Source organism: Ziziphus jujuba, chromosome 11 (assembly GCF_031755915.1).
Source record: "Ziziphus jujuba cultivar Dongzao chromosome 11, ASM3175591v1".
Taxonomy (NCBI): domain Eukaryota; kingdom Viridiplantae; phylum Streptophyta; class Magnoliopsida; order Rosales; family Rhamnaceae; genus Ziziphus; species Ziziphus jujuba.
In genome coordinates, this window is record NC_083389.1 from 19,662,313 (window position 1) to 19,677,627 (window position 15,315).

A 15,315-nucleotide genomic window follows, 5' to 3' on the forward strand; every position below is an offset into this window, starting at 1 on the left:
AAAAATAACTTACCCTTAATTTATCAAAGAAACAAAAGATTGTTTCTACAACACTAAACACACCTACAAAGATATGAGACTTTGGATTTTTTTTCTGCATTTTGTTTTTTTTTTTTAAAAGAAAAAAAGAAAAGAAAAAAGATACTAATGATTTCACCTACCTTTCAAGCTAAAAAAATTCTGGTAAACTAGAGAGAGAAAAAATAGTATATATATAATACACACACACATATGAGTACATCCCATTGTCTAACATAGCCAAATTTGGAGTTGAGATTTTTAAATCAAGCCCAGAATCATCAGCCTGGCTTTGCACCATTTTGTCGTCTGGTAAATTCTCAATTCTCAAGGAGAAAAATAAATAAAGATTCGGCTAGACCATCATAATTTATAGAAGATGACACATACTAAAGAACAAAACAGAAGCTATATAGAAATTGTATAATAAATTTCATTATTTATATCATATATATATATATATATATATACAAATGAGATCCACATCATCCCGTAAAAATTTAAGTGTTTACCATGGTTAAAGTATGTACCGCTGTTATTATAATTAAATAAGTAATTAATACTTTTAATGAATATGCTTACCATTAATTTTTAATCAATCTCCTTCTAATATTCATATACTCTTTTTCCTCGTTGAAGGAGGTCAACTAAGACAGATGGTCCCCTTTTTTCTGGTTTTTTCGTTTTTTTTTTTTTTTGTTTTTTTGGGGTTTGTGTCCAGTGACATTTGAATATTTTGATATAATATACCAAACTCGTTTTCCTCGCTTAGACGGAGGTCAACGATCCACACATCATCCAAATCCAGTGTATGACTATAAATAATAACACTGAAAACAAAACACAAAGAAGCAAACAGTAGGAATACACAGGGAAGGAAATGAAGGAGGTTCCCAAGCTGCCTATCATAGACTTGTCCTCACCGGACCTCCTCTCCACCGCCAATTCCCTCCGTCAGGTTTTTCAAAAATATATATACATATATCGCTATCATTTATTTTTTTTATTATCATTTAAAATAATTCATTTCATCTTTAATGTTTTAAATCTACGATTTCATACAAGTGAAGTAAAAAGTATACCAATTAAATTAATTTTATGCATGCATAGAGTATGGGTTCTTCTACGTGGTGAATCATGGTGTGGAAGAGGAGCTAACTGGGAAAGTTTTTGAGGAGAGCAACAAGTTTTTCTCACTTCCTTTGGAGGACAAGATGAAATTGTTTCGCAAGGAGGATAGAGGCTATACTCCCCTCTTTTGGCGAGATACTCCATCCCTACTCTGCTCCCAAAGGTTGTATATACATATTATATAATATATGGGTACTTTTCTCAGTTTCCTTCTTTACTAAATTTTGTTTTTATAAATTCTATAAATATCCCATTTGTTTAAATTACCAGTGACTCCAAAGAGATTTTTTACGTTGGTCCTTTGGAAGACATTTCAAGTCCTGTTAAATTGAATAAATTGTTGAAGTCCAGCCGCACCACCACTGCACCGACAGTGTGAAGACTGCACAGCCACCATTTTTGATAATGGCCATTTGCTGCATTTAACACCGAATTCCAACTTGCTCAACAATTGTGGGCTACTGTCAGAAGCTGTTGAAGATTGTGGCCATGCAACCGACTTTGTAAGCCTATAAATAGGCTCCATCCCGTTGCATACAAGCAAGCCAAGAGAGCAAGCTCAATATTATCCCAAGTGAGGAATATTGAGAGAAAACTCCGAGAGAGAGAGTGTTTAAGTTCCAGAGAGAGCTTGAGAGAAGAGTGAGCAATTCCAGAGAGAATTTGAGAGTGTAGAGAGAGGTTCCACGTGAGAATCCTCCATAAGAGAAGTTTTTATTTTTGTATTCTATTTCTAAGAGATTAATAGAATTCTTTTTATTTTCTTCTCATATTTCTTTTCTAAAGTGGTCAGAGAACCACAACAAGTGGTATCAGAGCTCCAGGTCGAGAGCTTGGGTTCAAAATTTGAAGAAACAGAGCCACTGTTCTTCAGGTTGGTGTTTCGAAAAGTTGCTCAAATAATTAATTTGACAATACCAGGTGAAAGTACCCGACGAGAAGAGAACAACGAAGTTCGCCGGAGAGAAACGCAGCGTCTCACGCGCCCGCACGCGCCGCCTGCAGTTTTCTGCAACAGTTCATGCGCCTCACGCGCCGCACGCGCCGTCTGGAGGTTGAAGACGACCACGTCAGCAGACACGTCAGCGCACCCAGCCACGTCATCTGCCACGCGATCCGACACGTCGTCAGCCACCTCATCTGCCACGTCATCTGCCACGTGTTGACACGTCAGCACAACCTGCCACGTCATCAGAAGTTTTTGAAATTACGGAACAGCCCCTGAATTGTTTGAAATTACAGATTGACCCCTGTAGTTTCTGTATTTACAGGTTGATCCAGAAGTTTTGTGAAATTACATATTTGCCCCAAAATTTCTGGTAATTATAATTTGACCCCGGAAGAGTCAAGTCCACCATTTTCGGCCGTTCCGGACGCAACGGTTAACTCCGTTTTGCCAAATTCAGCTCCATTTTTGGTCAAGCCATAATGTCAATGGAAGAATCATCTTCGGGAGCTATGGTTAAGCTCACTGCCATAAATTATACACTTTGGAGACCTCGGATGGAAGATCTCCTCAATTGTAAGGATCTGTTTGATCCTATAGAAGCTAAAGGAGAAAACCCCGATCCTAGCAAAGAAGCAGAATGGAAGAAATTAAACAAGAAAACGATCGGTCAGATCAGGCAATGGATCGACCACAGTGTCTTCCATCATGTAGCGAAGGAAACGGATGCATATGCCCTCTGGAAAAAATTGGAGGACATGTACCAGGCCAAGACTGCTCGGAACAAAGCCCTGTTGCTTAAGCGATTGGTAAATTTAAAATTACAGAGTGGAACTTCTGTAGCCGAGCATACCAGTGAGTTCCAAAGCTTGGTAAATCAACTATCTGCTGTGGATTATCAACTAGGGGATGAGGATCAGGCCCTCCTACTTTTAAGCTCTCTTCCAGACAGTTGGGAGACATTGGTAGTCTCTCTCAGCAATTCGGCCCCGAATGGAAAACTTACTATGTCTATGGTTAAGGATGCCCTATTTAATGAAGAGGCCAGGAGAAAGGACATTGGCATGGATCAGTCACATGCCCTCGTCACAGAAAGAGGAAGACAGCAAAGAGGTGGTCGAGATAGGGGGAGAGGCAGGAGCAAGAGCAGAGGCAGATCTACAGACGGCAGAAAATCATCGTATAAGTGCTATCATTGTGGCCTGGAGGGTCACATGAAGAAGAACTGCAGAAAGTTGTTGAGAGAGCAGAGACTCCAAGGTAATCAGCCGAAGAAGGATGGAGAGACACTAGTCACTGTTACAGGCGAAGTGGCGCTCTGCTCCACCGAAGTAGAGACATGCCTTCATATATCAACCCAAGATGTTGAGTGGGTAGTCGATACTGCAGCATCCTACCATGTCACTCCACACAGAGATTTCTTCAAAACGTACAAAGCAGGAGACTTTGGTACGGTAAAGATGGGAAATTCCAGTTTTGCAAAGATTATGGGAACTGGTGATATTCAGGTAAAAACGAATGTTGGTTGTACAATCACTTTGAAGGATGTCCGTCATGTTCCAGACCTTCAGCTTAATCTACTTTCGGGAGCAGCCTTAGACAAGCAAGGCTATGACAACTACTTCAGCAAAGGCACATGGAAAATGACGAAAGGTGCCATAGTTGTCGCTCGAGGACATATTTATGGAATGCTGTACAAGACTCATGTGAAGATATGTGCAGATAGCCTCAATATTGCAGAAGGAGAGGCGTCTCAAAATCTGTGGCACCAGAGACTCGGTCACATGAGTGAAAAAGGATTGTCCACTTTGGCAAGGAAGAAGCTTATCACTGTTTGCAAGGATGATGCACTAGATCCTTGTAGTCACTGCTTATTTGGTAAGCAACATAGAGTCTCCTTTAGTTCCTCTGCATTGAGAAGATCAGAGTTGCTTAGTCTGGTGCACTCTGATGTTTGTGGTCCCATGGAGGTAGAATCATTAGGAGGCAACAAGTATTTCCTGACCTTCATTGATGATGCTTCTCGGAAGGTGTGGGTATATTTCTTGAAGACAAAGGACCAGGTATTGGATTACTTCAAACTGTTTCATACCATGGTAGAGCGTGAAACAGGAAAGAAGCTGAAATGTCTCCGCTCAGATAATGGAGGCGAGTATACTTCCAAGGAGTTCGATGCCTACTGCAGAAGACATGGCATTCGACATGAGAAGACAGTCCCTCGCACCCCACAACATAATGGAATAGCCGAAAGAATGAACCGAACCATTATGGAAAAGGTCAGAAGTATGATCAGTATGGCTAAGCTGCCAAAGCCATTCTGGGGAGAAGCTGTTCGTGCCGCCTGCTATTTAATCAACAGATCACCGTCAGTACCGTTGAATTTTGAAATTCCGGAGAAAGTGTGGTCGGGTAAGATTCCCTCCTACTCTCATTTAAGAGTGTTTGGTTGTTTAGCTTATGTACATGTATCCAAGGAGCTCAGACAGAAGCTCGATGCAAGATCTACTCCATGCATCTTTATAGGATATGGAGATGAAGAATTCGGATACAGGTTATGAGACCCGAAAACAAAGAAGGTTATTAGAAGCAGGGATGTAGTATTCCATGAAAACCAGACAGTGGAAGACATTGAAAAGCCCAGAATGTCTCCTAATTGTAGTTCTAGTGCCGAGAATTTTTATCCTAATCCAGCACCAGCACAAATAGCCACAGAGGATAATGAGGTGCATGAAGATATACCAGAAGCAGACCAGGAGGAAGAAGGGGATATTGAGCAGGGGGAGACTCAATCCTCTCAAGCAGCTGCAGGGCCATCACAGCGGTCAGATGATGGTACATCTCCTGAAACCATTGGTTTACAAGTTCGGAGATCTGAGCGAGGCCGAATTCCATCAAAGAGATTTCCAGAATCTGAGTATATTCTGCTTACTGAAGAGGGGGAGCCAGAGAGTTTTCAGGAAGCTGTTTCTCATCAAGAGAAGGAAAAGTGGCTGCAAGCAATGCAAGATGAGATGGAATCCTTGCAGAAAAATCATACTTATGAGTTGGTTGAGCTTCCAACAGGAAAGAAGGCACTAAAGAATAAATGGGTGTTTAAGCTCAAGAAAGATGGCAGCGGAAAGGTGGTGAAACACAAAGCCCGATTGGTGGTCAAAGGATTTCTTCAGAAGAAAGGAATTGACTTTGATGAGATTTTTTCACCAGTGGTAAAAATGACTTCAATTCGAGTCATTTTTGGTTTAGTAGCAAGTAATAGATCAACAGTTGCTGAAACTGATGAAGATCCACACAAAAGAGAATCCAGCAGATATGCTAACAAAAGTTGTTGCTTAAGAGAAGCTGAAGCTATGCAGAGACATAGCCGGAATGGATGGCAGATGACCATCAGTTTAAATGCGGCTGGAGGGGGAGAATTGTTGAAGTCCAGCCGCACCACCACTGCACCGACAGTGTGAAGACTGCACAGCCACCATTTTTGACAATGGCCATTTGCTGCATTTAACACCGAATTCCAACTTGCTCAACAATTGTGGGCTACTGTCAGAAGCTGTTGAAGATTGTGGCCATGCAACCGACTTTGTAAGCCTATAAATAGGCTCCATCCCGTTGCATACAAGCAAGCCAAGAGAGCAAGCTCAATATTATCCCAAATGAGGAATATTGAGAGAAAACTCCGAGAGAGAGAGTGTTTAAGTTCCAGAGAGAGCTTGAGAGAAGAGTGAGCAATTCCAGAGAGAATTTGAGAGTGTAGAGAGAGGTTCCACGTGAGAATCCTCCATGAGAGAAGTTTTTATTTTTGTATTCTATTTCTAAGAGATTAATAGAATTCTTTTTATTTTCTTCTCATATTTCTTCTCTAAAGTGGTCAGAGAACCACAACATAAATGGCCATCACAAGGTAAAACCATGGTTGGTTCCAATTTAACAATGGGTTAATTTCATTTACCTCATTTGAGATTTTCTTTAAATACAAATTTACACATATGGTTTTAAAAATATCATTAATTTGCCTTGATTTTTGTATAATAATAATTTTCTCTTGCCATGCGCTTGTATGATCGGGAGAGGCTTACTTGTCTTACAATTTAGGTGTTTTATCTTTTTTAGGTTTTATTACTTCTTGCTTTATTTGGTTCAATAATACTGCTTATCCTAGTGAGTTTTAAGGGTCTATTGGACTAGAAGCTTCTCAAGCTCAAGTATTTACTTTTCTAGTTAAAGATGAACGTCTTGGTGCTATCGTGGGATCTGCTCAATATCTATACTCTCTGTGAAAGTGCCAATTATTATTTTTTAAATTTAAAAGACTAAATTAAAATTAATACAAATTTTAACAGTTGAGATGGAATATTCTTTGACAAGTCACTCATATCTATAATTTAGAGGTTGTGGATTTGAGACAATAATTGAGGGATGAAATTATTGTAATAAAAAAAAAAAAAGGCTTCTCAATGTTGGCAATACCTACTCACACATATTTTAAAACATGACTTAAGAGAGATCCGAGGATCTATAATAATGTAGTGTATATTTATGAAATTATGGGAAACTGTGAAATTTGAAGATTGATTGGCAAAATGAAAAAAGAGCAAGTGTTTTTTTGTTTGCGCATTGAGTTCAGTTAGGCTTTAGTCTTTTTTGTGATTATGGACAGAGAGCTTGTATCATTGTTTGTAAATCTTATTCAACATTATTTGTATGGAAAGTACAGAAATTCTACCAAGCTGGAGAGCTACAATGGAATCCTTTTATAAAAAAGTTTTGTACGTAAATTTCAATTTGTTGTTTTTTTGAACACATTTAAGTTTTTTTATTAGTGTCCAGGATATTTGGTATGTGAGAGTATATATATGACTGTTTCATATGATTGGATGCCTTGTGTAGTTCTGTTGGAAAAAGATTGCTCTCTCTGATTGCCCTGGCTTTGGACCTGAATGAAGACTATTTTGAAAAAGCCCGAAAGTTGGATCGACCAACAGCGTTCCTTCGCCTATTGCGTTATCCAGGTTTTACTAGCAAAATTCGCCTTCCATTTTATATGTAATTTGCTTACATTAGGTTCTGATTTTTTTCAAGGTTTGATTTATTTTTTAGAAAAAAAAAAAAAATTCAGTAAATCAAACACACTTTTGTCTTTTCACGTTACTAACCTTCAGATAGATAGGGAATAAATATTTAGTACACGTTCATTAGCAAAAATAAAAAATGAAAAATAAATAATATATGAAAGAAAAAAAATTATATTTAATAATTTTTGTTTCACCTTTAACATCTGCTGCTTCTTGACATCAAGTATATCTTTAGTGGATTTGGAAGGAAATATAGAATGATATTGCTAATTTCAATATTGATTTATTTTTCCCACTTAAATTAGCTCATTTTGAAGATGACAAAATTTCATGACATATGAACATTAATTGTCCAGTCAAATTAATACAAGGTTAAACAATTAGTAGATTTCTAAGATTTTTTTTTTTTTTTTTTAATCACATACTGCCTCAGGAAGTTAATGTTCCATTGAAATGCTGTCACATTATAGATTAGTCTTTATGGTTGTCAATGTTTTGGTTTCCTGATACTTAATTTCAGGTCGTTTTGGAGATTCTGGTGAAGAAATTTATGGTGCCTCTGCTCATTCAGATTATGGAATGATCACTCTTCTTGTTTCTAATGGTGTTCGAGGACTTCAGGCATTGCATACTTCTCATATCAATTGTTGACCTCAGCTGCATATTCCCTTTATGTTCTCAAAGTTGTGACTATATGATATTGGCTCTGATTAATTTCTTGTTACACAGGTCTGTAGAGACAAATCCAAAGAGGCCCGGGTCTGGGAAGATGTTGTTCACATAAATGGGTGAGTCCACAACATAAACTTTTTATTTAAATATTACTGGTTTATTCAAATGCTTCCATGAAAGAGTGAACTATTTATTATTTCTGTCTTAAGGGGGTTTCCATTTGAATCTGCAGGGCATTCATATCAATTGTTGACCTCAGCTGCATATTCCCTTTATGTTCTCAAAGTTGTGACTATATGATATTGGCTCTGATTAATTTCTTGTTACACAGGTCTGTAGAGACAAATCCAAAGAGGCCCGGGTCTGGGAAGATGTTGTTCACATAAATGGGTGAGTCCACAACATAAACTTTTTATTTAAATATTACTGGTTTATTCAAATGCTTCCATGAAAGAGTGAACTATTTATTATTTCTGTCTTAAGGGGGTTTCCATTTGAATCTGCAGGGCATTCATTGTCAATATTGGTGACATGATGGAGAGGTGGACTAACTGTTTGTTCCGGTAAATTTATTATCTTACTATATGAGCAATTAAATGTTGCTTCTAGGAGAGCTTGTTCATCATTTTAATTAATATCATGAAATATTTTCTAACTCTTCTTTGCTTATTTGCAGGTCTACACTGCACAGAGTGATGCTATCTGGACAAGAACGCTACTCTGCGATCATTAAGCTTCTTTTGCATTTATTTTTTATCCGTCATTTTCCATTATATTCTCAGTTGTCTCTGGGAATATTTTTTTTGAAGGGATGTGTGTTCTCACGAGTATGTAGATAGATAAACTTTTTAATACTTGTCTTGTCTAGCTAAATCTAATTTGTAGGAATTTACTTCATGTTGAAAAAGAAATAGGCTATTCTTAATATTCTGGAAAGTAGAAGTTGAATATTCTAGAAATTAATATAGTGAACATGACTAATTAGTTAACCTCAGGTCAAGAGAACTTTTCTCTTGCAAGCAATATTGACAAGTTACACCGATAAATTGGTTAATGTGTTGGGATATGAATTTGGATTCTATTAGTTGATCGTCCGTTAATATTAAGGTGTAGATAATATTGGATTAAAAAATTTAAAAAAAAAAAAAGGTGCAGATAATATCTTTATGTTACCATTTATAGTGAAGTTAGCTAGCCCTATTTTGATATGTCTGAGTGCTTTATATTCTATCTACCAAAGCCCTTCTTTCTTGCTTTTTTTTTTTTTTTTTTTTTTCTCTCTTTTTTTCTTCTTTTTTATTTTTATTTTTTCCTTCGAAAAATTTATCGGTCTTTTCATGGAAATTTGCTTAGTTATTACTGGATATTATATAATTTAAAGGGAGCAATCTTATGAAGAAAAGGTTTGTGGTTTATATTTTGACATTTCCATTCCTCCCATATTTTATATGAACTGCAAATAAAAATGAGAAACTGAAATATGGTAAATGCGGCAAATATTGAATTGCTTCAGATTATATGAAAGATGAAAAATCAAGTGCTTTTCCATGCCATGGATCAACGATAATGGAGTGACCCAATATGGCTGCAATTTTGTTAGGTTTCATGTCCAACCCTCCTCCATATTTAAATGTGAAATATTTTAACAATGCAGGTGGCTTTCTTCTTAGATCCCAACGAAGATTATGTGGTGCAATGTATAGAGAGTTGTTGCAGCGAGTCATCTCCCCCAAGGTATTTACATGGATAAAACTGCATGTGCACCACTCTTTTTTATGTTCTATTTTATTCCTCAATTTGTTCTCTCCTCCCAGGACTTTTTATGAAGAAAGAGTGAGTGTAAAAGAGCTACTTTCAATTAATCGAAGAAAGAGTTTAAATACAACATGATTCTAACAACTAGATGGATACATATACACCGACGCTTATCCTACTGGTGCATGAGATATACAACTAGAAATAATAACAGATAAATTTATAAATTATCTATTCACTATTATACACTCCTCAAGCGAGTGGGTCTAGGAAGATCATGTACCTTGGAATGAAGAAATTGAAAACATTACCAAGACAAAGGCTTGGTCAAGACATCTGCTAATTGATCTTGACTGGAAACATGTGTAACAAAAAGTGAACTGTCAGCCACCTGATCACGAATGAAGTGGAAGTCTATTCGCACATGTATACAATTTGGGATTTGCAGAGATATATGTGGTACTTAAGTTGTCACATTATATAGCAGGAGTGATGGTAGACTTAACATTCAATTCTTGCAAGAGAGAAACTAGTACATGGCTTCAATAGACAATCTGGAGATGAACTTTTGCTTCCTCGAAATCCAAGAGGTAGGATTATGACCAAGGAAAATAACATAATGTTGTTGTGGAAGTACAATCATCGTGATTCCCACCCAATCAACATTAGAAAAGGCATCTAGGGCAGGAGGTGAATCGTGCGCAAGTAAAGACTAAGGGAGTGAGTGCCTTTTAGGATACCTAAGAAGATGCTTGACTGCTATCCAATAAGAATTTGTTGGTTAATACATGAAGTACAATAACCGGTTGACAATTAAAGCAATGTCAGGCAGTGTTATTGTCAAGTATTGAAGATACTGAGTTGGAGAGGCCAACAAAAAGCCATTAAGAGACCTCTTTGGCTTCCATCATCCATGCACGTTCCAAGATATCAAGGATGTACTTTTACTATGAAAGAGGAAGTTTAGTTGCTCTAGGAAAGACCTCAACACGTAGAAACTAGTTTAAGGATCCAAGGTCCTTTAAAGAGAAACGATCTGAAAGAGATTTGACAAATTGATCCATGAGAGTATAAGAGTTTCTTGTAAGAATTAAGTCATCCACATGGACAAGGAGATAAAAAGTGAGTCCATTCTTTATATAAACAAAGAGAGAGATAAGAGTAAGTCCATTCGTTATATAAATAAAGGGAGATGTATAAGAGTAAGCATTTTTGAACCCATAGGAAAGCATAAACTATTTCAAAGGATGGTGCCAAACTCTTGGAGCCTGTTTTAGTCCATAGGGAGCTTTCTGAAGCTAGCATACATGATTGCACTTGGATGAGTCAATGAAATTATGTGGTTACATCATGTAAACCTCTTCCTATAGATTTCCATTTAACAAGGCATTGTTTATATCTAATTGGTGAATGGGTAAATTATTAGGCCGTACAATGCATAGAATGACTAGAATGTTTGTAGGTTTGATGATGAGGCTAAAGGTGTCAAAGTAATCAAGTCCTAGGCATTGATTGAACCCCTTTGTAACAAGATGAGCTTTATACTTATAACAGTACAATCTAGATTATATTTGACTCGAAAAACCCCACAACAACCAATAATATTATGGACAGAATATGATGGAACAGGATCCCATGTGCAATTGGCTTAAAGAGCGGTATATTCAGATTGCATGGCAGCTTTCCATTCTGGAAATTTTAAAGCGTGCATGGCATTCTTGGTTCCAAAATTACTATAGAAGGAAGCTTGCTGGCAAGGCAATAGTTAGGAAGGAGTTTAGGTTTGAATATATGGTTGAAAGCCCTTGTTTGCATAGCATGTGAGTGAACTGGTGGAGAAACTGGTTGAGACAACGTAAGAGGGGGTGGAATGGGGTGAGGGATGTAACAGGCAAGCTCAGTATGTTCTCGTGGGTTTGAACGTAGCAAAGAACTATGAGTATGAGATTGATCAAGAGGAGAAAGAGGTGGCAATGAAGTTGCGTGGAAAGAGATATAAGTTTGTTGACGCGAACAAGAGAAAGGTAAGAGAGGAGATGGATATGAGGAAGCCAAAGGCATGGGAGTAGAGTTTGAAAATGAAATGAGTGTATGTAGAGTATTAGATGAGGGGAGAAGACATATTTATTTGAGTGAGATGAAGATTGATGATTTTGAAGAGATAAAGTAAGGAAAGGTAAAATTGTTTCCACAAAAACAATGTAAGTAGATAGATAGACTTCATCTTTCATCTGACTAAGGATCATAACACTTTGAACCACTTTGGAAACGTAGTGGACCTAAACAGATACAAGATATAGAGTGGGAATCTAATTTGTGATGTGTATATAGTTTCAACCACAGATAGCATGGGCAACCAAAAATTCTTAATGATTCATAGTTAGACGGTTTTTGAAAGGGAGATATGTTGTTTAAAATGGGGGTGACCATTCTTTGATTAAATAAGTAGCGGTGGTAAAAGTAGATAACCAAAATTTTTATGATAACTTTTCTTGAGATAAAAGGGAAAGACCGGTCTCATGGACATGTCGATGGTGATGCTGCTCCTCGTATCCATTTTGTGCTGGAGTGTGTGGAGTTGTAGAAAATGATTGATTCCATTAGTTTTAAGAAAGTTTTCAATTTTTGAAATTCTTCTCGATTATCAGAGTAGAAAAAAATTAATGGAAGTTGGAAAAATTTTTCAACAAGAGTTATAAATTTAATAAAAATGGAGAGAACATCATATTTATGTCTAATAGAGTATAACCATATATACTTAATATAATGGTCTACAAAAATAACATAAAAGTTAAATCCATCAAAAGAAGTAGCATAAGCATCTCCCCAAACATATGAATAAACTAATTGCAAAGGCTTAGAACTAGACATGGACGATTTCCCGAAGCCTATGGGATTGATTACATTGACATGATTTACAAATGAACTTAGCAAAGGAAGACACGGGAAGTGAATAACTAGATATTATTTGATGGAGAATTTTTTCAGATGGGTGACCAAGTCTATGATGCCAATCTCCTTGACTTGTACGAATAGTAGCAAAAATATGAGGATGAGAAGATTGATCAATAATAGTTGGCTATTTATATGTCCCTCCATTAAGTGGTCCTTTAAAAAGTATTGAAACCGTCTAAAGATCCTTCACAAGAAAGTAAGTTGGTAAGAATTCAATAAAAGCATTATTGATTTGGTAGAACTTAGAAACATATAATAAATTTCTAGTGATATTAGGAACATACAAAACATTATATAAGTTTGAACATTTAGATGGAGAGTGGAGTTGAGTAGAACCAATGAGTGTTATTTTTAATTTATTACCATTGCCAACTGTAATATCATCTGGGCCATCATACGCAGAGTGGAAGAAAGGCTGTGAAGATCATTGGCAACACGATGAGAGGGCTCCTAAATCAATTGACCATGGAGAGGAAGTTATTAGAATCAATGGTAGTGGGCTAAGGATAGAGCCAATAGGAAAGGCTTAGGAAGAGAAATCTCGTGGGAGGCTATTTTGCTGCTTTGTGGGAGTATAAGTCCATTGCTACTTAAAAAGAGGACAAGACTGAGCAGAGTGTATTAGTTAAGAGCAAAGCTGACAATGCCCTTTATATCCAGTTGTGCTAAATTGTTGGTTACATCCCTTATAGCAAAAAGAAGTTATACTGGTTTTTTATTATTGAGACTGAGTAGAGTTTGGCTTTGATAAAGATGAAAAGGATCTTTTGGCAGTATGAATAGTAATTCTTGCTTTCAATCATTTTCCATAATTTGCATGTTCAATTAGTTTGTCATAAAACTCCTCAAAACTGATGGGTGTATCTTGTGAGTGGACGGCAGTAACTATAGTTTCAAATTCAGAAGACAATCCGTTAATAATATAGGTGGCCAGATCATCATCACTCATAAGGACATCAATTAAGGCGAGCTCATAAGAAGTAGACTTAACATCATATAAATAGTTTGAGATCGATCAATTACCTTGAAACTGAATGAGTTTCTCATATAAACGAATCAATCGCAGATGTGAAGGCTTGGTCAATGCAAGCACAAATTTGTCCCATGCCTCTTTTGATGTGTCTGTAGTAGAAATAAAACAATGAACATCAGGCAATAAAGATGCAACTAGGGCGCCAAGCAATAGTGATTCTTGATGGATCTTGAAAAGATAATCTGGATTGGCAATTTTTCTGGCAACATTGGAGAAGTATAGGGACATCGATGGAGCCATAAAGATTGTAGCCGATCAGGAGAGCATCAAATTGTTTTCATCGAATTGTTTTCACTAAGGAAAATAGGTTGTCTCTATCAATTTTAAAGGGGCTTGAGCTGCAACATTAATAACAACCAGTGTTATATTTGCAAGTCAACAACGACTAATGATTTTGAGGAAGGAGTAATCGTCATATTGAGAAAGGAAGGAGCAAAAGTTGTAGCAAAAGGAAATGCTCATTAGATTATATCCACTCTGATACTATATGAAGAAAAAGCGAGTGTAAAAAAGCTATTTTCAATTAATTGAAGAAACAGTTTAAATACAACATAATTCTAACAATGAGATACATACATATACACTAATGCTTATCCTACTAGTACATGAGATATGCAATTAGAAATAATAACAGATAAATATACAAATTATCTATTCACTATAGCTTTTGACTTTGGAAGTAGAAAAAGAATGCTTTAGCTCTCTACACATATAGTTTTAGGTTTGCTTAGCATTTTGCATCACATAGCAACTAGAATTCAAACTTAATTATAATCTATTTGTAATATGTTTATCATGAGATATGTCACAGATTTTTTAATATTAAGTAATCAAGTCACCAAAAACAACATCCTCGAACAGCTTGTAAGGTTTATTGATCTTTGTATCAACATTTTTCCATTACAAATCAAGGAAGTTGGAACCTGAAATTCATAATTTTTCCTTTTCCTTTGCTTTATATATATATATATATATGGGTGCATATTTGACTCAAAAACTGTTGGAAATCTTTGAAATTTAAAATGAAAGTCATCACTCAATCAGGAATTTTAAACGCATAGCCCAATTAGGGAAATCGGTATTATGTTTTCACTTGCATACTTAGTTTGTATAAAAATTTTCTTTCATATTTCTTCTAGTGATAAATTTATGTATAAGATTCACTTAGATTGTATACATTGTAATGTGCTTCTAGATTTCCCCCAATTCGGAGTGGCGACTACCTAAAAGAGCACTTCAAGCTTACATTTGGATCCTAGGGTGAAATTTAAAGGCATGGAGTTTGCAATGCATATAGAGAAACTATATGTTAATGGTACATGAATTTTTAAGTTTCACATAAATTAACTAAAATTCCTTCATTTTCCATTGACAATGAAAATAATATGCTAATTTATCTTGAACTCAATCTATAGCCTTATAGATGACACTATTTGTTATATATAAATAAGCTATGTTGTGATCCTTTGGATTGCATATGTTGTGATCTTGTGGATTGCATTGCATTGACTAGCAAACTACTTATTTATGTCATTTTTGGCATTTTTTTTTACTATTTTTATCTGATGAATGTAAAAGTACTTTTGACACCACTTAAATAGCTTATAGAGACTTATTGTAGTCCAGTTTAGGAAGTATCAAATTTATGAGGCGAATTGATTTTTGAAATTTAGTTTTCTAACAATCATTTTTCCTTTAATAATGTTTGATTATTGAAAAAAAAAAAAATATATATA

The 15,315-nt window shown here is 36.1% G+C and overlaps 1 protein-coding gene across 1 annotated transcript; it reads left to right on the forward strand.

Annotated features, from left to right (window-relative positions):
- Positions 1–898: 898 nt before the first annotated feature.
- On the forward strand, positions 899–14,838 carry LOC107404049 (2-oxoglutarate-Fe(II) type oxidoreductase hxnY). Its single transcript, XM_060812925.1, has 12 exons — positions 899–976; positions 1,119–1,312; positions 1,420–1,466; positions 5,958–5,993; positions 6,807–6,858; positions 6,980–7,101; positions 7,685–7,785; positions 7,894–7,952; positions 8,343–8,399; positions 8,513–8,558; positions 9,491–9,570; positions 14,775–14,838. Exons 1-12 carry the CDS (start codon positions 899–901, stop codon positions 14,836–14,838), a joined length of 936 nt encoding a protein of 311 aa, XP_060668908.1.
- The last annotated feature ends 477 nt before the right edge of the window (positions 14,839–15,315 follow it).

Excerpts from the sequence above, each read along its gene's own strand:
- LOC107404049 (XM_060812925.1), top strand. The coding sequence starts at position 899 with ATGAAGGAGGTTCCCAAGCTGCCTATCATAGACTTGTCCTCACCGGAC. Across the intron at positions 7,786-7,893 it reads ATGGTGTTCGAGGACTTCAG|GTCTGTAGAGACAAATCCAA; the intron begins GCATTGCATACT and ends CTTGTTACACAG. Across the intron at positions 8,400-8,512 it reads TGGACTAACTGTTTGTTCCG|GTCTACACTGCACAGAGTGA; the intron begins GTAAATTTATTA and ends GCTTATTTGCAG.